A 22,765-nucleotide genomic window follows, 5' to 3' on the forward strand; every position below is an offset into this window, starting at 1 on the left:
GGGGCGGCAGACAGTTTGATGCCTTCTGTGAGCGTGCGGATTCACAGGCAGAGCTGCACTTAACCTGACAGCTCGCCAGCCAGCTCTGCGTGCGTAATGTGCCAGGCCCCCGGTGGGACGTGATGGGCGAAGATGTGCCGCACATGAAAGGCGAGCAAATGGGAGGAAATGGGTAGAGTGCTCACCTCGCGCCCACCAGCGAGAGGAACGGCCTCTTGTCCTTGGCGTTGGCTTCAGTAGTTTTCACTCCATTGTCAAGGATCATCCCTGCCTGGAGCACAGAACACACCGATCCGACAGGAAGAAACACAGAGAGAGAGAGAGAGGGAGGGAGGAAGAGAAAGATAGAACAATATCATGACTCACTATTCATTCTCTGTGCACAATTCCAAAACAAACATATCAAACAAATCGCAGGAGACAAACAGTGGAATTCTCCTTTGGCTAACCAAGTGTATCTGCATGAATGCTCCCGAAGATATGTATCTGCAAGGACGTTGACTTCATAAATCTGTTTTGATGCTGAACTTTAGTCATGCACACAAGATTAAAGGCCTGACACGCACGCTTATCGTACACTCATTTCTCCGTCTAACGCCTGTTGCTCGCGGCGACGCTCTGATCGTCTGCGCTTTAGGCCCAAAGCCACATTGTTTATGCCCGGCGATGCCACCTTCTGAGGCCCGGCAATCCTTCATCGCAGATGTTTTATTAAATCAGGCGCCGCAGCTTGAGTTGAATTATATTTCAATTAAATTGGGGTGTTAGGGAGCAGCGCCATACATTACAAGAGCAGAATTCAGGAAGAAGAGCCTCTCCTGTTCTCTCCTCTTCCTCGACTTCGCCCCATCCCCCCTCCCTTCTCCAGCCCCGTCCCGAGTCCATCAATCTTGCTGTGGCCTCGTTACAGGGTGCAGAATGGCTTGTGAGAAGTGTGGTCATACTGTCGGCGTCTCTTTCTCCATCTTTCTCTCTCTCTCTTTCTTTCTCTCACTCTCTCTCTCTCTTTCTCTCTCGTGCTCTCCATTTCATCTTCTCGCTGTAGCACGTTCTATGTTTCACTCTCTCTCTGCTTGTGGCCTCTGACTCTCCTCTCTGATCTGTGTCTGGGTGGATCTTGTGGTTCTTACCCTGTAGTTGGAGTGGGCGCGGTTGTTGATGAACTGTCCCATGGGGGTGTGTTCTGTCCTGCCTGGAGAGTACATGCCCTCAGATGGCCCCGTGGGGATGTGATGGAAGATGAACCAGAAACCCGTCTCCTGCAAGACATTGCACACGCACACAAACACACACACACATACACACACACACACACACACACACACACATGAACACACACACAAATTTTAACCATTTATTTATATCCACATGGAGAAAAGTGGTGCAGCAACACACATACGCCTTATATGTAGGGCACACAGGCTTATACCAAAAGAGTGTCAGAATGGTGTGAATGTTCTAGAATAACTAGAATCTACATGCACACTGTAGAGTGAAACACTCACTCACAGACATACTCTCACAGTCAAAAACACACACACGGAATGCACGCACACACACACACACGCACACACACACAATTCAGAGCCATAACCTCCTGGGCACAGCCATGCCGATTGCGACTGGGGCAGAGGCAGCAGCCGTGGCATGGCCTGTTTTGTTGGAGGGGATGTGGACATTGGTACCAGAGTGTCATTAATCAGCCTTGGCTGGCTGGCCAAGGGGAGGGGAGCGGGCAGACAGAGGTGTGTGTGTGTGTGTGTGTGTGTGGGGGCGGCGGGGGGCCGCGGAGCAGCACTAACCTCCGAGCCCGCAGCTGCACAGTTGATGAGGTTGTTATTGGGGTTGGCCATCCAGAAGGTGGACGTGGCACTGTGGGGACAGCAGAGAGGGAGAGAGAGAGGGAGAGAGAGAGAGAGAGAGAGAGATAGAAAGAACATATGAGAGAGAGAGATAGAAAGAGAGAAAGAGTGGAAGAGAAATAAGACTTGGGTTGATAGAGGTGCAGTTGGGTCCTGATTAGGACCCCAGTGCCCCTGACTCCTCTCTCACCCCGGAAAGCCACCGCGCTACCCTGTGGTCTGATTTTGCAGTCTCCTTCTGCAAGCGCAATAAAAGCGGCAAGCAAATCTGAGCCGGGGCAGCAATCGTAATCACCACCCCTAATCACAGCGTGCCTACTGGCCAGTGGCAACAGGCACAGCACACCGCGTCTCAGAGGTTTGATTAGGTTACACACAGACAGTCCTAAGGCTAAGGCTTGGTAATCAACGCCTGCTGCTGTACAGCAATTGTTTTAAAAGTCGCTTAAGCCGATGACTGGTGACTACGCGTTAATAAACAGGGCCTTGAGAGATTGCAAGAAAGGGTGAGGGAGAGAGAGAGAGAGAGGTGCCTCTAGTAAAGAGTTAGAGGATTTCTTGGTTAAAAATGCATGGGCAGAGTGAGTGAGCGAGTGAGGAAGTGAGGGAGAGCGAGCGAACTACTGTTCCTGACCCGGCGGCTTGATGGAGAGCTCCTCTAATTGTGGCTGAGCTGCTCTGACTGCTCCGACCCACTGGATCACTGGGCACGGGCACCGACTGGCACCGCATGGCTGACACCAGGAGTAGCTGTGCCCTCCACCATACTAATATCTATGACAACGCTCTCTCATTTCACACACTGTGTTGCAAACTGAAGGGAAAGGGGCGTGTGTGAGTTTGCACACACTACTGTATGCTCACGTGTGTGTGTGTGTGTGTGTATATATATATATATATATATATATATATATATATATATATATATTTGCCCTGAAGGAGGCCACAGAGACCGAAACATGTTGGCAGGTTTTTTAATGGATAGCCAAATTTAAAATAAAGGCTTTTTAATTTATATTCCTTTTGAGTGCCTCAGAATTACTGTTTATGTTGTATATATATATATATATATATATATATCTTTGGATAATTTGTGGTTACTATATGTATTGTAAGTATAAGTCTGTTCCTGTGCCTGCTGTAGCATGCAGCGTCTTTGGCTGCAGCTGTGCCACAGTGGAGAAGTCATTCCAGTCGCGTCTTTTAGCAGGGATAACAACCATCTCTGAGAGCTGTCAGTGCTACCCAGTAATTACTATACCATCCCTCTGTTATACCTGAGAATAAAGGCTTTACGATCTCTCTCTCTCTCTCTCTCTCTCTCTCTCTCTCTCTCTCTCTTCCTCTCTCTTCTTTTCCCTCTCGTCTCTCTCTTCACCTCACATGCCTCTGATGTCTATTCAGACACAGGAAATTAAAGGCTGGCCCCTGTTATCTGTACGCTGCGCGCACCACACCGCACCGCACCGCACCTCCGTTGCATCTTAAATTTGTGAAAATCCGATGTCCCGAGCTCCAGACGTCCAGGTGAGTGGACGGATCGGAAGAAAGTAATTCGACGCCCGGAGGCCTTGGCAGGGGCACACGTGTGGGTCTACCAGTGGCTCTCGCTCGTCGCTGGTGCAGTTTAGTCGCCCTGCAGGCATCACTCTCTCGTAGATGATGTGAGAGACAGGCTTGTTTTTTTTTTTTTACTCCTCCTCTCTTCCCCTCCCTCCTTCCCTCCCTCCTTCCCTCCCTCCATCCGCTTCTCCTTCCTCCTTTGATGGATTGTGAGGCATTTATGCATGTTCCCGCTCAGCAATTATGGGCTTGACACCCCTACGGACTTCTAAAAAAAAAGTTAAGATGTGCAATCCCACACTCATAAGCATTTTCATTCAGAGTTGGTGTTCTTTACCGTCCTCAGATAAATGCTGGAATGTATCATGCTTACTCTCAGCCAAGAAATAAAAGCCTGATAGAAGAAAAGATTCCTGTGATATTACTCAGAGGAGATTTGTTGCGCCATTTCTGGGTTTCGTACTCTTGTGAAATGATAAACTTCTTCATCAGAATTGTGTGTTTTTTTAAAGGCGTCATGTTCTGGAGAAAAGGGAGGATGAATTATTCTGCATTTTTATACTAATAATATTCATGTATACTTTTTAATCTATATTTCTATGTCTGGAGCACTGTTGCCACTGTTATGTCACTGTTTTCTGTCAATGTCTTTAATGTCATCTATATGTGTGTGTAAGAACCCCACTCTTTTTAACTGCAACCAAATCTACCCTTGGGCACAAATAAAGTTACCTTACCTTACCTTACGTTACCTTGAATTAGAGACATTAAATGACTGCTGTAGCCGAAAAAGATTTCTGCGTTTTTCATTTTTTCTTATTCATTTTCCAATAACAGCAATTGTAATGTCAAACTGCCTTTCCTGTCAACACCAGGCCTTGATGAGAAAATAAAATTTGTGAAAAATAATCATGTTGTCGTGACAACAACCTCCTTTAACCAGTCTTTGCAAATGGTGCTATTATATTATACTTTAGCAAAAAGAGCTATTTTCCCAGAAAATGATTATATGTAATGTTTCCCTAAATGGCCTTGCTACTGTGAAGCTAAAAAAATACTAAGCACGCAGGCAAAGATCTGCATGAGGCACCACATCATCACATCATGTGGAGCTGGAGAGCTGCATCAACTTCCTGTGGGTTTATCCACCTGCAGTGCGCAGTTGCACTTCAAGCATAAGTCTGCAGAGTTTTCTATTGTTTGCATCTTAGATTAGTGCTATTGTGACAGTCTACTAGAGGATAGTGTTGGTGTTTGTGTACCTATATGTGTGTTTGTGTACCTGTATGTGCGTGTGTGTGTATGTGCATCCGTATATGTGCATCCGTATGTGTGTGTGTGTGTGTGTGTTCCGTGTCATCCGTGTGTTCCTCACCTGCAGTCTTGCCGCGGTTTGGCCACGTAGCCGGGGAAAGCTCCGTTGGTGATGTCACGGCACATCTTACTGTCCCTGTCGGAGGGCAGCAGAGTGCCGGCTTTGATCATCAGCCCCAGGCAGTGGTCAAAAGTGTTCCTCTCCTCTGGCCCATCCTCAGTGAAGAAGCAGTGCCCCAGCGCATCATAGCCCACTATATCCTTCACCTGCAGAGACACACAATACCATTCACCATTTGCTATTTTAATTTAGTGTATATATGTGGAATGTGAATTCTGTCTTATATGGGTGTGCAATGTTTGTGTGCAAATATTCCACTGAGTTAAACTCAATGCAAATGTTTAATTCTTGTTGATGCACTTGTTTGTTTAGCTTTTTCCTTGAAATCATTACCGGTGCCTTCTTGTAACACTCTAATGGTAATGCCAATAAAGCTACTTTGAATTGAAAATTAATAGAAAGAGAGAGAGAGAGAGAGAGAAGACAATGAAAGGAGGAGAGAGAAAGACAGACAGGGATAGAGGGAGTGATAGAGAGAGCGAGAGAGAGAGAGTGACATTGAAGAGGCCTGCGGCTCAGTGCTCCCACCCACACACTTTCAGACAGTCTCTCACCCCCCTGCTGTGATTAAGGCTTATCTCTCTCCTGACAGCAAGAGGAAAAGATGTGTTTGTGTTTACACTTATATCATTAAGAGCTTCAAAACAACGGGGCAACTCACGAGAGAAGAAACAAGAAGGAGCCCACGGCAGCCATGATGTTATCTGGCAGATAAGAGCCAGTGGAGGCTTCAGTTTAGCCCTGTTAATCACATCGCAGCACAGGCTCACCAGAGATCCTCCCCTCAGCATCAGGACCGCCGAGCCACCAGCACTGTCATGCTGGGATGTCACCGTGGCGACAGCAGCCTTCCTCAAAGTCTGCTCATGATAAACTAGGAAATGCTCCACATGCTTTCCGCCATTTCTTTACTGGGCTTAACCCCCACACGGTAAGAGGTACTTCAGTAAGACAAATACACATACACAAATACACATACAACATACCTGTTTGAGCTCATGTGGGGAAAGCACAACCACTGTGTACAGCCATTTATCACAGTAACAGACAGTTATCATCCTAGTACGCACTAATGCTAAATACATAAAATAAATAAATACAACAAGGATAACCTATTCTAATGGGAACCCACAGTTCTTAAGAATAGTTACATTGTCCTTGTGTAATGTATAAAACTGTATAAAAAAGTAGTCAGTAAAACATCTCCAGCGATGTCTTTCCTTTATACACACAGGGTTGTCAGAGTGACATGCATTGAGGCATGCTAGAGGACTGTTCCCAGTACAGTTAGCATTTCATTTTCCTCATGCTCTCTATCTTCATTGTCAGTGTTTGGCACTAATTAACCAAGGTCAAGGATTTGATCTGGGACCTGTGACTAATCTCACACAGGAGTATAATCTGTTGCATGTCTGGCTCCCATGGGGGTCCCAGAACCCCTGAGGGAGAGAAAAGCACTGAGGGGCAGCACGTTATTACCACTGCCGTACTGTCATGGCGACTACCCGCCCGCTCACGGCAATAATCGACCTGCGGTGCAGCGACCGCCTCCCCTATTGGCCCGACTTCCTACCCCCCGGACCAACATCCGTCTGGCTGCACGCGACAGATATGGGGGCCGACGAGGGAGCCAACGAGATGGCGCGGCAGCCACTGAACTTTTCACCCTGCGGTGTGGAGGTGGAGGCTGGAGCCGAGATGAAAGCCACGGCGCGCCTGCTCCGCCCGCTGCCGTCCCCTGCTCCCCTCCGCCGGGATGGAGGTTTTAGCATCTGAATCGACTGGAGGCCCCCAGGGACCCCGAGGAGCCATGGCTGCGCTCAGCTGAGCCCACGCTCAGCTCATTAACGGCCCAAACTGCATTCGTTTGCAGCTAATTACTTCTTTTCCTTGTCATTTGTCGCATCTGATTCCCTAATTGGCCTTATTTTTCGGGAGAGACTTTAAAATGGTGATCTGAGGCTTACAGGAAGCTTACTGGCGGTCTGATGTGCACACAGACTTCAAGAACTAGGCTGGTGTGTGTGTTTGTGTGTGTGTGTGTGTGTGTGTGTGTGTGTGTGTGTGTGTGGCTATGTCTATGCATATGCTCTGTGCATATGCTTGTGTGTTTAGACAGTGTTTGTGTGTTTATGTGGGTGCCAGTGTGTGTCTGTGTATGAGTTTGTGAGTGACTAAGTGTGTATGAGAGAGAGAAAAGGAAAGAGAGAGAAAGAGAGTGAGTGAGTGAGTGAGTGTGTGTGTGTGTGTGTGTGTGAGTAAGAGAGAGAGACGGAGAGTGAGTGTGTGTGTGTGAGTGAGTGTGTGTGTGTGTGAGAAAGAGAGAGACGGAGAGAGAGTGTGTGTGTGTGAGAGAGAGAGGGAGAGAGAGATAGAGAGAGAGAGGGAGTGTGTGTGTGAGAGAGAGAGAGAGAGAGAGGGAGTGTGTGTGTGAGAGAGAGAGAGAGAGAGAGAGAGAGGGGGGGGGGGGGGGGGGGGGGGGGGGGGGGGGAGTGTGTGTGTGTCTCACCAGAAGCCCATTGGATCCGTGCACGGTGACGCAGCGGGAGAAGGTGTGGTGGATGGAGAGGTCACGCACGTAGGTGGGGGGGTTGTAGCCGCCCTTCTCGTCCACGTCTCCATTCATGTGGAAGTGCACCGGGTAGTGACCCATAGACTGTTGACCCATGTGCTTCAGCTCCACCCCCTCCACGTGCACCGCTCGAAAACCCCTCTCCACCTGAGAGACAGAGACAGAGAGAGGGAGGGAGAGAGAGAGAGAGACAGACAGACAGACAGAGACAGACAGGGAGAGAGAGAGCGAGAGAGAGAGAGAGGTTTAACACCCTTGTATTGGATCAGTCCTCAAACCAGAGAGAGAGAGAGACAGACAGGCAGAAAGACAGACATGTGGAGGGGTGATGATAGAGGAAAGCTGATATAAACATAACTGACAAGCTGCATATGTGGAAAGCAGAAAAAAAAAAGATGATGAGTGGATGATATGTATGCACATACGCGTGCCAGGGATATGTATTTCATATCTGAATCCATATTCACCAGGACCTTCCTTGCCCCTGCATATCCATTTCGGGATTGCATTCTCGCTTCCCTGGGGACTCCTGATTAGGGACTGGCTTGTTGGCGCATTCGAAATATGGGATGTGCCCCCCTCCACCCACCCCAAACCCTATACCCCCCCAACCCCCCTCCAGGCTCCAGTGAGGGACAGAGGGTCCAGGGATAGAAATACATTCTGCGGTATCTGGCCGTCCCGTGGGAGCGCCTGAGAGACTCACACTGGTCCGTTCCGTTCCTGCGCTGTAGTGGGCCAGCCCGGACTCGCGAACTGACCTAGTTCCAGCCTCGCGGCCTTGGACTTGTTTCCTCCCGCCCCGGTATTACTTAATTAGATGAGTTTGCGGAGGAGCAATCAGAGGAATTTGTCCGGGGGTCACAGAGGCGATGCCATGCCTCCTTCCAAAGCCTTTAATTGTGACCGAAACTGTCGATAAACAAAAACCCTCGAAGCCAAGAGTCAAAACACTCCAGTCAGATGTTAAATAAAGGGTCACCGTGTCATTCCAGCTCTGCTATTTTAATGAGAGTGATTGGAGCGGTGCTTGATATGAGTGTCATTAAGCCTAATAGGGATTTGTTCTTGGTTTCTGACATTCCCGTGTCCCACTTCTGCAATAACACATCTGGCTGTGGTTAAATTACTCACTGCTTTTCAAATTGACGAGAGCAAGCATTTAAGGAGATGTATAAATGATCTGCCAAGTGCAATAACTCATCAGCGATGTACTGTACCAATGACATGGCTTTGTTTGGAGAATGTACAAGTGTTAAAATCTCATTAGCTAAGTCACAACTGTTTACTTGATTCAGTACAAACATTCCTTCAATTTTCATCATCGTTGCTTGTTACAAACTGGACAAAAGGCATTACATGTCATACTGGGTGACTAGATCACAAAGTGTCTGCTTAATTGTGAATGACAGAAGGGGATAACGGGGATTAGCACAGGCGTCAGGGGTCCCCAAGGCTTTCTCCCATCATGTGCTGGCAGGACAAGGGGGGTGTCATGTGTTGTCGTCCGTCCGTACCTTTAGATGGCCACCGAAGGTGTCGAAGTCGAAGAACTTGCAGGCCTCGGTGCCGTAGCAGGTGGGTTGCATCTCCCCATGGATGAGGATGTTCCGGGTCAGCAGGCCCACCTCCGCCCGCATGTCCACCCCGTCCACCTCCTCGCCCATGTGCACGAAGACTGGCTTGCCTGCGGAGGGGACCAACACACACACACACACACACACACACAATCATCATTCTCCGTCCTCTGCTTGAGCGGCGGTGGTCAGTCAGCAGTCACGTGGAGGCCGCGGGAGAGCAGCCATTAGCAGCGTTCTCCAGAAGCAGCAGCAGATGCCACAGTAATGTACCATTCAGACAGCACTCACACACACACACACACACACACACACACACACACTCACTCTCACTCACTCTCGCTCTCAACCAGGCAGTGGGGCCAAAGAACATTTCTCAAGGACAATCCAGAACTTCAAATGAGAAGTGAGACTGTGTGTGTGTGTGTGTGTGTGTGTGTGTGTGAGAGAGAGAGAGAAATAGAGTGAATAAAAAAGAGAGATGGAATGGAGGACTAAAAGAGCAAGGGGTAAAAACATTGAGACTGGGACAGAGAGAGGGGGACTAGGCTGAGAGAAAGATGGAGGGAAGAGGAGAGAGAGAGATGGAGGGAAGAGGAATGAGAGAGGAGAGATGGAGGGAAGAGGAATGAGAGAGGAGAGATGGAGGGAAGAGTAAAGAGAGAGGAGAGATAAAGATGGAGGGAGGGAGGGAAGAGAGATACCATACCTGTCAACATTTAGCTTTTCAAAAACGGGAGATTTTTTTTCGGGGGGGGGGGGGGGGTCAGTGTTTATACCGGATCTGTGTTTGAATATTTAATACGTTTCATACACGTGTTTCAACACTGCATTTCGGTCGTTGCTTTTACCTTACCATTACCTTACGCATGCCAGTTATGTATCCACCATACCTGCCTGGACCTGCCTGCAGCCTACTTCCAAAACTCCAAAGCAGCTTGCGGTCAGATTTGGTTCCGAGGGAACAAGTTCAGTGTATCAACAACACTCAATAACAGTTTATGTGATGTGTTAATCAATTAAATTCCCAACAATTTCACAACAGCTAGTTCTGGAGTAGGCCATTCATCTAGCCCGCTTGCTAACGACGAGACTCAGGCTGCGCAGTTGGCACCCGCTTCCTTATTTGGGTTTTGGGTTGCCAGGTTTTAGCCTATGACAAAACGGTTGAAATTGAAACTAAGTGATCGTGTATGTGTAGGGTGTATTTCATACACAATCTGGCAACCTGAATGCATCCATGATTTTAAAATGAAGTTTGATGGCCATGCAAATTACGGGAGTTTTCCGGGAGAAATAACAAAACGGGAGGGTGCTGGGAGATGACCTTGAAATATGGGAGAAACCCGGGAAAAACGGGAGTGTTGACAGTGTATGAGAGATACAGATGCTTGAGTGGGGTGTGTGACCCAGATAGTTTGAGCGGAGATGGTTATGTTGGTCTGCAGATGACTAATGGGAAGGACAGAAAACAAACACACACACACACACTTTTATTTCCCTGTGCCAGGAGAAAGCCACTCTGGGTAAAATCACACAGGACTGGGCGACACACGTGCTCCAATTGCTTTCCCCTAATGGATGAAAGGGCCCTTTTAGGGCTTTATTTATTTGCACGTTTATTTTTTCAGCATGACGACAGCCCCCACTCATCCACGGTAGCGCGCGCCAAGAGCAACAACGGCTGTGAGCGACGGGTCAGAGACGTGGACTCCACATCGGCTCATTATGGGCAGAGAAAGACAGAGACGGGGAGAGAGAAAGGTTAGAGAGAGAGAGAGAGAGAGAGAGAGAGAGAGAGGAGGAGAAAGAGAAAGGTTACAGAGAGAGAGACAGAGAGAGACTGTCAATTTTTGTTATTATTACTATTAATTGCTCATTCTTTTCATGTAATTACTGCTTTGGCAACATTGTAACACTTACAGTCATGCCAATAAAGCTCATTGAATTGAATTGAATTGAGAGAGGGAGAAAGAGAAAGGTTACAGAGAGAGAGACAGAGAAAGAGAGAAAGGAGTGACAGCGAGAAAGAAAGATGGAGAGAGAGACAGGGAGAGAGGGGGGAAGAGGTGATAGGGAGAGAGAAAGGGAGAGAGGGGGGAAGAGGTGATAGGGAGAGAGAAAGGGAGAGAGAGATATACAGGAAGAGGGAAAGGAATGAAAGGCAGAGAGAAGGATAGAGTAAAAAAGGAGAAAGAAGGAATGAAAGAGGGAGAGAGAAAAAAGGGAGAGAGGGAAGTAGGAAGAGAGAGACTGAGGGAGGGAGAGGAAGAGAAATGGGGCAAAGAAAGAAGGTGAGAGAAAGAGAAAAAAACAAAGAAAGAGAGAAAAAGCGAGGGAGGGAGGGAGGTCTGAATCATCGCCGCTGGGCCTCAGCGTGGAGAGAGCATTTTGCATCAAGTTCATCTTTTCAATTATTCTAATAGGCCGCATTAAATCTGATTTTGGATCTGCAGCTGTCTAATTGCCTCCCACTGTTTGGCTGGCAGCTCTCAGGCGAGGAAGCCCGGGTCTGCACTCAATCAGAGAGCGCGGAGAGTGGCCGTCCGGCCAGCCGCCTGACCAAGCGTCTCCGACTGAGCCGTGTCCAATCAGTTGATGTGCTGCTGGCGGGGGAACAGACATGGAAGAGTGGAAAAGGCGATGCAACAGTGGCATGCAGTGGTGGCTCTAATCGGTCTCTGGCCGGGGCATTCTCAGGTGGTCGAGGGTGGAGAGAGAGAGAGCAGAGGAGGGCTGTAGCTGGCATGTGAGGCACTCTGTGATTTTCACACACACACACACACACACACACACACACACACACATACATATCACTACAATTTTCACAGTTTACCAATTACATACCATAGATGCCATGCACATGTTTAGATGCAAATAATTTTACAAGCAAGAAAAATGCAATTGCTTTTGTTTCCACAACCTCTCCTCTCTTTCTCTTTCTGTTGTTGTTAAATACACATATACACATAAGCATACACACGCATAAACACACACTCTCACACTCACATCAAACTCAGACCTATTTTGCCCAAGGCCCACAGAAAACCTGAGTGGCACTGGAGTGCTGTGACAACAACAACGGACAGCAAACCACTGTTATTAAGGACAACCATTTAGTGTGGTGGAGTGCAAGTGGTCTCAGTGGAGAAGCTGACCCGACTCAAATCTCTCTCGTTCAGGCATCCTTGAACTCCATGTCGTGTCTCCTGGTGGACGCACAGGAGGGAGGGCAGATGAGGCACCCGCATCAGCAGGGCACTGGAGGACACCAGAGAGACAAAGGCAGGGCCACTCAGGCCCCGGGCCCAGGCTGAGACAGAGGAGGGTGGGAGGGGGACCGGAGCCAGAGCCTGTCTGGGGGGGGGGGGGGGGGGGGGGGGGCACTGCTCCGAGAGAGAGGGGTGAGTGGTGTGCCACATCTCTGTACATCAACGGCCAGTGCAGCTGACATTCACTAAGGCAAGTGCACACCCACAACACACACACACACACACACACAAACGTGCTCACATCCATAACTCTTTCAGTGCATGCAAAATAAGATATTGAGCTACAGTATGTTACATACCAACATGCTAAACATATACCCACTCAAACACATATAGTGTTAAAATAGGCACATAACAACACCACACACAACCCCCCAACACTCACTCACACTCTCTCTCTCTCTCTCTCTCTCTCTCTCTCTCTCTCTCATGGCTGTGACAGCCCACTCTACTCTCCAGGGCCCCATGTATCTCGCTGTCATCACCTGACACCGGAGAGAAATGTGGCTGCATCTAATTGCACCGTCACCACCTGACAGCTCATACACAGGTATGTCTGGGCTATCTGAGACAGCACACGCAAACGGCCCTCCAACCAGAGCCCCACCACCACCAACTCCACAAACTCCACCTCTCACCCTTGTCTGGTAATCAGTCATTCGCCTGCAAACAAACAGGTGGGCCTTCCAATCTGTCTTCACAATGGCAGGGATGGAGGGAGATAGAGGGGGAGATCATATTCACATATCAGCACCTCCCGTCGCAATATTACAGCCAGAGCCAAGCGCCAGTGCCAAAGACACATTGTTTTTGACATTCCCCGCCGCGGGGTATCATTGGTGTGCAACATGATAATCCCTTTACTCCGATGGAATGATTGTTTTTTTTTTTCCTTTCGTGCAAGTGGCGTAGGGACAAATTGCTGGCAACAGTTAATGAGAATGCGTGACCTGTTTTGTGGAGTCGACTCTCTCGGAAACAATCCTGCAGGCCGCGCCGTGGACGGGATCCCCCGCCGTATGACTCACGCTATCTCCACTGAGTGATTAGCCGCTGCTGCATCTCTCCACCACACACACACACACACACACACACACACACACACACACACACACACACACACACACACACACACACACACAGACACGCACAGACACACATATGCACACACACACACACACACACAGACACGCACACACAGACACGCACACACACGCACAGACACGCATACACAGACACGCACACACACACGCACACGCTCACACACATATACACACGTACACACACAGACGCACACACATACACACACACACAGACACGCACACACACACACACACACACACACATATACACACACACAGACACACACATACACACACAGAGACACAAGTAGCTACAGGTGCTAGAGAGGAAGGAAGTCTATTTTTCTCTCTCCCTGGTTAAAAGTCACCGGGATACTAGCATCTAATTGGGTGGCCTGGGGTTTGAGGGAGAGGTGTTTTTGGAGGGGGAGGGGGTGAGGTCTGACCTGTGGGTCTATAATGAATGCAGACGAACCTGTGGGGTTCAGTGTAGGGGCATGTGTGCAGGCCATAAACGAGCCTGTGTTCTTTCATATGATGCACATATTATCAGAGGGTTCTGCTGTGGAGGGTCAGACAGCGGCCTGGTTTGTTCCCCTCTTAGGAGGATGTGCTGATGTGTGTCCTTTCGCTTGCACTGAAAGAATGTATGTCCGACCAATGGCCACAGGCATGCTCTGACTATACCTATCATCAGCCAAGAGCAATGAGCACTCCTAATTGGAAAATTCCGTGGGACAAGCAATGCTGGAGGGGTTCCTTTAGAAAAAAAAAGAAGTTTATAAGGGCAGGCTAATGTGAGGAGTCTGGGTTTTCGCCTCCCAAAATAGACGAAACCCTAGCGGAGCGGGGAGAGATGTCACAAGGAATAACAGGGTAGCAAAATGGAAACAAAACAAAACAAAGCTTCACCAAAAAAGCTCTGAACTAATGTCAGACGAGGATAACTGTCACAGGGGAAATGACATTAGGGGAAAGACTGGCTGCTGACAACAACGGAACAGAAAGGAGTTCTAAGGTGCATCCATTCCAGTTCCAAAGAGCCTCTTGAGTTTCTCTCCAGGAGGAACAGTTATATGCAAGTGGGGGGACTTGGAGTGTCAGGGTGAATTCCATTCTTCCCATTAGCTGGGGAACACGAAGTCCTTTTCCACTGCGCTCTATGACAGGCCCACAGCGAGAGGCTTCTTTTTGTTCTTTCCTTTCCTTTGGCAAGGACGCATTCCAAACTCTTAAAGCACTCAAAGGTATTATCACTGCCCCCCCCCCCCCCGCCCCCAATCAAATAAGCCAGTAATGATCCCCCCAAAGTTTCAGCACGTTCATAAGGAAGGCACGGCTCAGGCACGCCTACATAATTTGCAGTGCTTTGCTTTTTTTGTTGCTTTTTTTTGTTTTTGTTGAGAAAATACATTTCACAGTGAGATAGGGTGCAAGGATGTGGAGGTAGTCTGTCAGTTTACAACAAAAAGCTACCACAGGTCTCTCCATTTGATGCACATCAAGAGCAACTCTTATGATCAGTCACCTTTTCTCAATACTACACACAAGTGCTTTGAAATAGACATAAAGGCTTCCTAATTAGCAACAAGCAGAGTCATCCTGACAGCCTAAGCCATTCAAAAGAATAAATAAAAGACAATTTAACAAGCAAAAAACTCTTTGTCAATGTGACAAGGGATGAGCTGCTTCTCAGAGACACCGAAAAACAAAGAGAAATTTCTGCTGGTGCAGGATGATGGATTTGATGTCGTGTTAGTTAAAGATGTGCAGCATAACACATGGGCCACCTGACAAGCATTCTCCCAAGGGGGTGGGGGGTGGGGTGGGGTACGGTAACTTGGAGACACAGAAAAAACGGATCAAGAATGTTAGGGGGATCTGGGGAACGCAACTTGATGGAGCAGCCCATTTCAAATAACACCCAAGACACAGACAGCCAAATCAGTCTTGCTCTGTGAGCTGCGATCCACCTGAACAAAAAGTGTTGCAGGTGCCAAAATATGCTAATGCTAAAAAAGCAAACAACCCAACAAAACAAGAAAACGGGGCGAAGAAGAAAAGCAGCCCGAGGAGAGAACATCGCGTCTCACTTGAGGTCTAACAGAACCATGCAGTCTGGCGTCGTCTGCGATTCGTGCAAGAGGAGAAAGTGAAAACATCGCAGTGGAGATTTGCGTGTTTAATCTGTGCACGGGTAAATGGACTAGCGTGTTGTGCAGCCCACACCTCCGGGTGTGTGGTGCTGGTTTTGCAAGGGGGGGGGGGGGGGGGGGGGGGTTATTATGTGCATCGTTTCAGAGAGGCTCTGTCTTGACGAGCAATCTCTCCCGAGTGACAGTCGACACGTGTTTGTTTTCAGTGATTATTTAACCTTTTGAAATGGGAGGAATGCTTAATCCTCTTTGGAAAACAATCGCAGAAATGAGCCTCTCCCCAACACCCAGGGCAAGCTTCCCCCGCAAAGCCCTCCCTCTCTCCCAGCCGATAAGCGAGCGGTTATAAAACACCAGACCGGCACACTGTTGCAGCTGTGTGTGTTCGTTGTCTCCCCTTTATCATTGTCTGCTCCAATAGGCTTTGGGACAAAGAAAACATTCCCAGTGAAAAACCCGGTCAGATCTCTATCTATCTATTACACAGTGCAGCAGCATGACTCAACAGAGTAAAGCCACCGCTGTTCACCAAAATGCCATTCCCATTGCTCATCCTTTGTCTATTTTTCTATTGCTATATATTTGATGTCCTCGGTGCAGCGACTCCTGTTGTCCGTGTGTCGGTAGATCAACCCTATCAAGACCAAGGGTCTGTCGCTAGATTCACACTATACATCTGCTTGCTCGGCAGCCAAAGGAAAGGTCAGAGCAGGGGAGAAACACATCTTAAAAGTGTTAGTGAGCCGACAGGGGCCTTTTCCTCCCACACAGCATCCTCGGTGTAAAAACAATTTATGTAATGGAGTGATGCAGCAGTTTCGGAAAACTTTCCTGGACAGGTCAATTCCTGCTCTGTTGAAACCAGCTGCAGGGTTATTCCAGTGAACACCACTTTCTTCACTAAACAGAGAGAGCGAGAGAGAGAGAGAGAGAGAGAGAGAGAGAGAGAGAGACAGAGGGTGAGAGAGAGAGAGAGAGAAAGAGAGAGAGAGAGAGAGAGAGAGAGAGAGAGGGAGAAAGAAAATGGAGTGACAGATCAAATAGAAAGGGTGACGCGTTGCACAACTCTCTGGGCCACTTCCTCTCCACGACGTTACAAATCACCGTCTTCCCCTACTCAGTCTTCCAACACCCAAACGTCACTCTGAGGCTTTGCGAGAAACCGCACGCTCGCAACACTGATTTGTTTCTTTGGTTATTTGTGGCTTCAGCCAAACTCAGTGGAATCTCAAACGCTGGGCCCCGAGTCAAATATTCATAATTTCCAGACTCGTCTTGTCCTCCACACAAGCCTTCCCAGTTCAGTTCCAGCTCGTCATCCCAACACTGCTCGGGCATGAACTGCGGAGTTCACGTGTGTTCCAGCTCGGGCCTGACCCCTGAATGAGAGAGAGCCGCCCAGGCCTGATACATGCTTATGCAAGCTGAACTCCAGGTCCAGATAGAAAGCACAGCAAGCAGAAACCAAACATGCTTGGCAGTGCAAATAACACATCCCTTTTTGAACTTCAAAACAGACTCTGCACGGCATGGACAGAACATATTGCCACAGGGCTTGCTTTAGCAAACAGCAGCAGAGGTGTCTGGGGGAGAGTGTGAGTAAATTGATTGACTGACCTTGCACTTTGACCTGGTTGGGGGCGCAGGCCGGGCAGGGCAGCACGTCGAACTCCTCGGCCTGGTGCATGGAGTAGTCGGTGCTGGCCACCACCAGGCGGTCGCCGGCCCTCCAGCCCCGGGCCTCGTCAGCCAGCTCCAGGATGCTGGAGTTGGACAGCATGTCCACCGTGATGGATGCCTGTGGGCGAACTGTGGAGAGAGGGGAACGAGAAAACATCAGCTAATGACATAGAGCAAGAGAGAGAGAGAGAGAGAGAGAGAGAGAGAGAGAGAGAGAGAGACAAAAACTAAACACTGAATTCCGAGGAAACTGACATAAATGTGATCCTCGGAATAATCATCCAGAGGCCAATTAGCCGTGAATCAGCAGTTACTAGGCAACTGCTGAAACTCTGCTTTCAAAACATAGCCAAAATGTGAGGTGGGAGACAGTGGGGCTCTATAGTGCACATGGCGTCCAAGCTGCCATAATCCCCAGTCATTGTTGTGTGATGGAGCTCTAATTGACAACAATAAGCACATACATCATTCACATAATTCACTGTCAACAGGAAAAAAGTACAAGTGATGTAGCAAAAAAGCATTTCCATCTTTCTGTGTGTGACAGACAAGCGCGTGTTGACGCAGGCTCGGTGACAGATGGCGGGAGACTGAGGAACCGATGCGGTGACTTCTCCACAGGCTGGCACTGGCTCAGATGCAGACGGCAAAAAAAAATAAATCAACTCATGATCACTGGAGGGCTAAGATAAAGCTAATGTTCAGAAGGTTTTATCAGATTAGCTGCTGCTACAAGAGTTTAGACCCAATAAGGTCGAGTTGGAGTCTCAGGAGTCTGTAGACCCAATAAGGTCGAGTTGGATTCTCAAAGGACACCATGCACAAGTCTCCCTCTATAATAAATATTATGTGACACAATGAAAAACATTTTTCAAGGCTTTGTATAGTTTGTGTTGGTGGTTAAAGTCAGTAAAGTAACGGGTGGATCTCATGGGCCCCTGGTTCAGCTGGCGGAGAGGACACAAACACAGCTGGGACAAACGGCGGAGCGAGTGTACAGGAATCCCACAGATGAGTTCAGGAGAAGAGAAGGAGGAGGAGGTGGAGGTGGAGGAGGTGGAGGTTGTGGGTGGCCAGTGGAAAACTCACATACAGTAGTTGATGAGATTAGCAGATGCTTGTGTGTGACATGTGATTCGATTAGTAGGAGCATGTGAGGCGAAGGGGTTATGTGGACAAAATAGCCTTCTGTTGGATTTTTCCTGTACAACCTCCCATAAATAATAGTCAGAGTGGTGGTCAAATATTTCAAAACAGCGAAGCATAAAGCATTGAGTTTTATTACTGGAGTGTGTGAGCACATGGGAGGAAAGAGAAGAAACAGAGAGAAACAGAGAAAGAGAGAGAGAGAGAGGGAGGGGGAGTGGTCATGCAAGGAGTGCTGTAGGTTGCTCTGCTTTCACTCTAACTAACTAAAACCACTAAAACACAGCTACCCTCTGAATCTCCTCTCTGAGAACCATCGTAAAAGCTCGGCTTTTTGAGCTTCCCAAAAATTCCTTTGCTGTTTTGGGTGCTTAAAGAGGATTTTGTCATCGCCCTAAGGTCCCCAAAACATGACCCACCTGTCTGTGTAAACACAGACTTTCTCTTTCTTCCCCTCCTCTGTAAGCTAGTCCGAAACACATGCCTGCCCTGACCGCCTGCTGGCTCCTTCCCCGTGCCACAGAGCGCAGTGTAAAAATGCTTTCACTGCCCATTTAGAAAAACTCTGCGGTCGCTCTGGTGCGAAAATGGAGTGCAGTGCTTGATGGGAAATCAATGGGGAATCAAACCGTGGCCAAGCGGGAGCTGCATAGTCTCCAGCTTCGCTACGCTCCTCTGTGCTGGCGGGGCGCGATAGTGATTTGGCGTGAGAACACCTCGTCCAGCTGCAGGTCTGACAGCCACAGCAGGGGGACACCCCAGACGCTTCGATCGGCTGTGCCTGAGTAGACTCACACCGTGACGAGGAAGGAAGGTGAGGTGGGGATGGGATGAGATGGGATGCGGATTCTGCATTTGAGGTAAACAGGCGCGTTGCATGCTTGTACCTGACTTCCTTAGCATTGTGTGATGGGATGTTATCACATCCTCTTGGCTAATTTCAGCTCCTGAAGGTCAGGAACCCATTCTGGTTTCCACCTCCCCCTGCAGCAGAACAACCTGACTGAGCTGGATTATATTTCTCCAGGGATACTTCACATTCCCAGGGCACGAATGTTGACTTGTTAGTGTGGTATCAACATGTTGGCACCCAGTTGGCACCCCTCTGCCCTTACAGCCTTTTGGAGGATGGAAGAGCCTGAACTTCTCGCTACCTCCACACACACGCCAAGTTTCCCAGACTGCAGATCTGTGTCTTCACCCGAAGGGTGAGGGGTGAGGGGTGAGGGGTGGGGGTGGAGTGGGTTGGTATGGACGAGATGGCTGGGTGGAGGGTTGGGTGTGTGTGTGTAGGGGGGTGTTGTTATGCAGGCAGACATGCAATCCACGTGACAAGGCGCGTCTGGCAAGCCCAGGCAGAGGAAAGAGACAGAGCAAGCATGCCAAGTTTCCAAACCTCAGAATTCACCCCCCGAGCCAATGCAAATTTCTCTGATTATAGCCCTACACATAAAGTGGCGGAGACAGATGGAGCGTGGCGGTAGTCACTGCCGCGGAGACTGCGGAGGCCCCTGAATTCCACACATACCCAGCTTCCCGCACAGAAAGCGCACTCTGTAGTTGTGGCAGAGGCCGTCGGGTTGGTCCTTGTTCAGGCACACAAAGCCGTAGTTCTTGTCGTTCTTGGAGAAGATCTCGCCTGTCATGTTCGCCGGGATGCCGTCATGGGTCTCGGCCTGCATCAGAGAGAGGGAGAGCAAGGGCAGCGGGTCAACGCTCCTCACGTCCGTTCAAATGGTGACCACGAGGCCCGCAGTCAATATTGAGCGAATCATAATCTGTGTAAATCAAACATTGCGGTCAACCCCTCCCAATTTACAATCTGTGTAAATCAACCCAGCCCAACTGATTGAGTGTCTGACTCCACAACTTAAATGAGAGAATAGCATAACTCTGGGAGATGGGAGGCTGTGCTGGGTTGATGGCACAAACAAAATGTGGGTCACAGGCGTGGCAGAACTGGGATCTAGGTCAACTTTTTTTGTTTAAACATTATTGTTTTTAAATATGACTGACAGCTACATACATTCTGTTGTTTTTCTTACTGTTTGTTTGTTTATGCATATATAATGGTAATGATATAATGGTGTGTGTGTGTGTGTGTGTGTGTGTGTGTGTGTGTGTGTGTGTGTGTGTGTGTGTACCTCCATGTCCGTTGGGTTGCTGCACAGTCGCTCGGGGAAAGCCTTGTGGAGATCAGAGAGCTTCTCCCAGTCTCCAGAGCCTCTTTCATCATCCCGGTCAAACCACTCGGTCCACTCCGCCTCTGCAGGGTACATAACGGACTGCATAAGAGAACACTAATACACAAACAAGCAACAATACACACACAATAACAAACACAATAACACACACACACACACACACACACACACACACACACACACACACACACACACACACACCACCCACTGAGTTCAGTAAGCCCCTGTCTCTGCCCTGTCAGAGAGAGTTCACGTAGATATTAAACTAATTTACATCCAGGATTCTGCCTCTTTTCCATTCTGCCTGTCAGAAAGTATTTGTGGCCAAGTAATTGAGGAGCTTTCTCCCCACATTATATTCTGCCTGATGAGCTAGCGCCAACAGGGAATGCTCCTTGCTTTGTTCAGCTGCATTCAAATCAAATGCATTAAAACAGCAATGAAAGGCAAAGAAAGAGAGAGAGAGAGAGAGAGAGAGAGAGAGAGCCTTGAATCAAGAGTAGCTCACCTCCTCTTTGATTACTAATAATCTCCAGCAGAGTTTGCCTCATTTTCGAAACGCTTTATAATGATTATGTATTACATTCACTACGGCAACAGGAGCAGCTCTCCACTATGATGGCCCATTGTGGATTGAAGGCTGAGATTGGACACAAGCAAATGTCAATATAGACCCTTGAGAGACTCGGAAATCCTGAAATACAATACACAATCCATATCATCTGTCACCCTCCAATGGCAAAAGCTTCTCTTTCAAAAATGCCATTATCTATAATTTACTGGATGGGTTTGAATTGCGTGAGCTGTATTTTTCTGACCAGTGGCATAATGCATGCCCTCTACAAGCAGCTCACCACTGCACAAACATAAAAATGCCTAAGGCTCTTCCACTTGTAATGAAGGGATGCTTGAGGACCACGAGCTCTCCAAGCTGAGAGATTGTGGCTGAGATGGTGTTGGTGGAGTTAGTTGAGTGGAGTTGGCTATTTACCTTGGACCCACTGACTGGAGGTGGTGACAGTGAAGTGCTCGCCATAGCCTGTCTGGAAGATCTTGGAACTCTTGGCCTCCGAGGATGCCTTGGTGCCTGTGGTAGAGCGCACACACACACACACACACACACACACACACACACACACACACACACACACACACACACACACACACACACACACACACACACAGTGTGGTGTTGTGAGTGGCGCGGTAGATCTGCCTCAGCATATCTCTTTGCTCCCACAGGGGATGTGTCATATTTGCCTTCTGACACTGTGCAAACAGAGGCGATTAGAGGCCTCACCTTGATAGATGGCACGGTCCTCCACTGCAGCAGATGAATCTCCTTTCACTGTGATGAAACTCCATGGATGACTGTGAGTATCAGAGAGAAAGAGAGAGATAGAGTGAAAGAGAGAGGGAGAGAGAGATTGTGAGAGGGGGGGGTCAAGAGAGAGAAATAGAGGGGGGGTATAAAGGGGAGGGGGGGTTGACAGAGAGAGATAGAGAGGGGGCGGGGGGTAAGAAGGGGAGGGGAGATTGACAGAGATAGTATAGAGGAGACAGACAGGTAGAGAGACAAAGATGTCTCTATTAAATAAACATTCTGACACTCAGCTCTGTAAATGATGTTGACACAAGGTGTGATTGGCGGCCAAAGAGGTACTCAGGGCAGCCTGGGTAATTACAGTTAGGGAGAGACTAACACATCAGCCACACATCAGCCTCACATTGATTGGGGCCCTCCTGTAAGGAGACAGCCTGACAACGCCATCAGGTCGCTCTGGCATTCAGGCCTGTTCCGACTGTCAGCCAGACAAATCAAGTGGATGAGTCAGGATCTCCCGGTTGACACACCGAGACTGACGCCATGGCACTGTGGTACGCTTCTGATCTGAGTAGGCAACAGCATGCTTAACAAGCAGAGCCTCCTCCAAGGTATGTGCATGCAAATAAGCCTTGTGCCAAACACATTCACATTTATCTCCCTGTCATTTTCTTCATGATTACTGGCTAATAAAAGGTATCCCCAAGGCACCACGGGCAATTTTCAGACTTTAAGTGTGATTTGGTGAGGCTGTGCAGCACAGTAGACAAGACGCCCCTTTCACCCCCAGGGTCCTAGTTCCCTCCTTCATGTGGAGAAGCCATGTGGAAATATTTTAATGTGAATGTTTGTCAATTTTTATTCCCCCTCCCGAGCAAGAAGAGACCCACTG

The 22,765-nt window shown here is 48.6% G+C and overlaps 1 protein-coding gene across 5 annotated transcripts in view; it reads right to left on the reverse strand.

Moving 5' to 3' along the window:
- The window catches only part of LOC121681934 (cell migration inducing hyaluronidase 1), a 63,854-nt gene that overhangs the window by 8,053 nt on the left and 33,036 nt on the right, over window positions 1–22,765 (reverse strand). For all 5 annotated transcript variants that reach the window (XM_042061894.1, XM_042061896.1, XM_042061897.1 and 2 more), the window contains 11 exons: window positions 21,850–21,920; window positions 21,541–21,636; window positions 20,490–20,611; window positions 19,874–20,021; window positions 17,137–17,328; window positions 8,950–9,119; window positions 7,370–7,579; window positions 4,801–5,006; window positions 1,803–1,872; window positions 1,131–1,259; window positions 186–271 (listed from right to left, as the gene is read on the reverse strand). In XM_042061894.1, the coding sequence (XP_041917828.1) occupies window positions 186–271; window positions 1,131–1,259; window positions 1,803–1,872; window positions 4,801–5,006; window positions 7,370–7,579; window positions 8,950–9,119; window positions 17,137–17,328; window positions 19,874–20,021; window positions 20,490–20,611; window positions 21,541–21,636; window positions 21,850–21,920 (1,500 nt within the window). The remainder of the gene's footprint in view (window positions 1–185; window positions 272–1,130; window positions 1,260–1,802; window positions 1,873–4,800; window positions 5,007–7,369; window positions 7,580–8,949; window positions 9,120–17,136; window positions 17,329–19,873; window positions 20,022–20,489; window positions 20,612–21,540; window positions 21,637–21,849; window positions 21,921–22,765) is intronic.

This window comes from Alosa sapidissima, chromosome 14 (assembly GCF_018492685.1).
Source record: "Alosa sapidissima isolate fAloSap1 chromosome 14, fAloSap1.pri, whole genome shotgun sequence".
NCBI classification, from domain to species: domain Eukaryota; kingdom Metazoa; phylum Chordata; class Actinopteri; order Clupeiformes; family Clupeidae; genus Alosa; species Alosa sapidissima.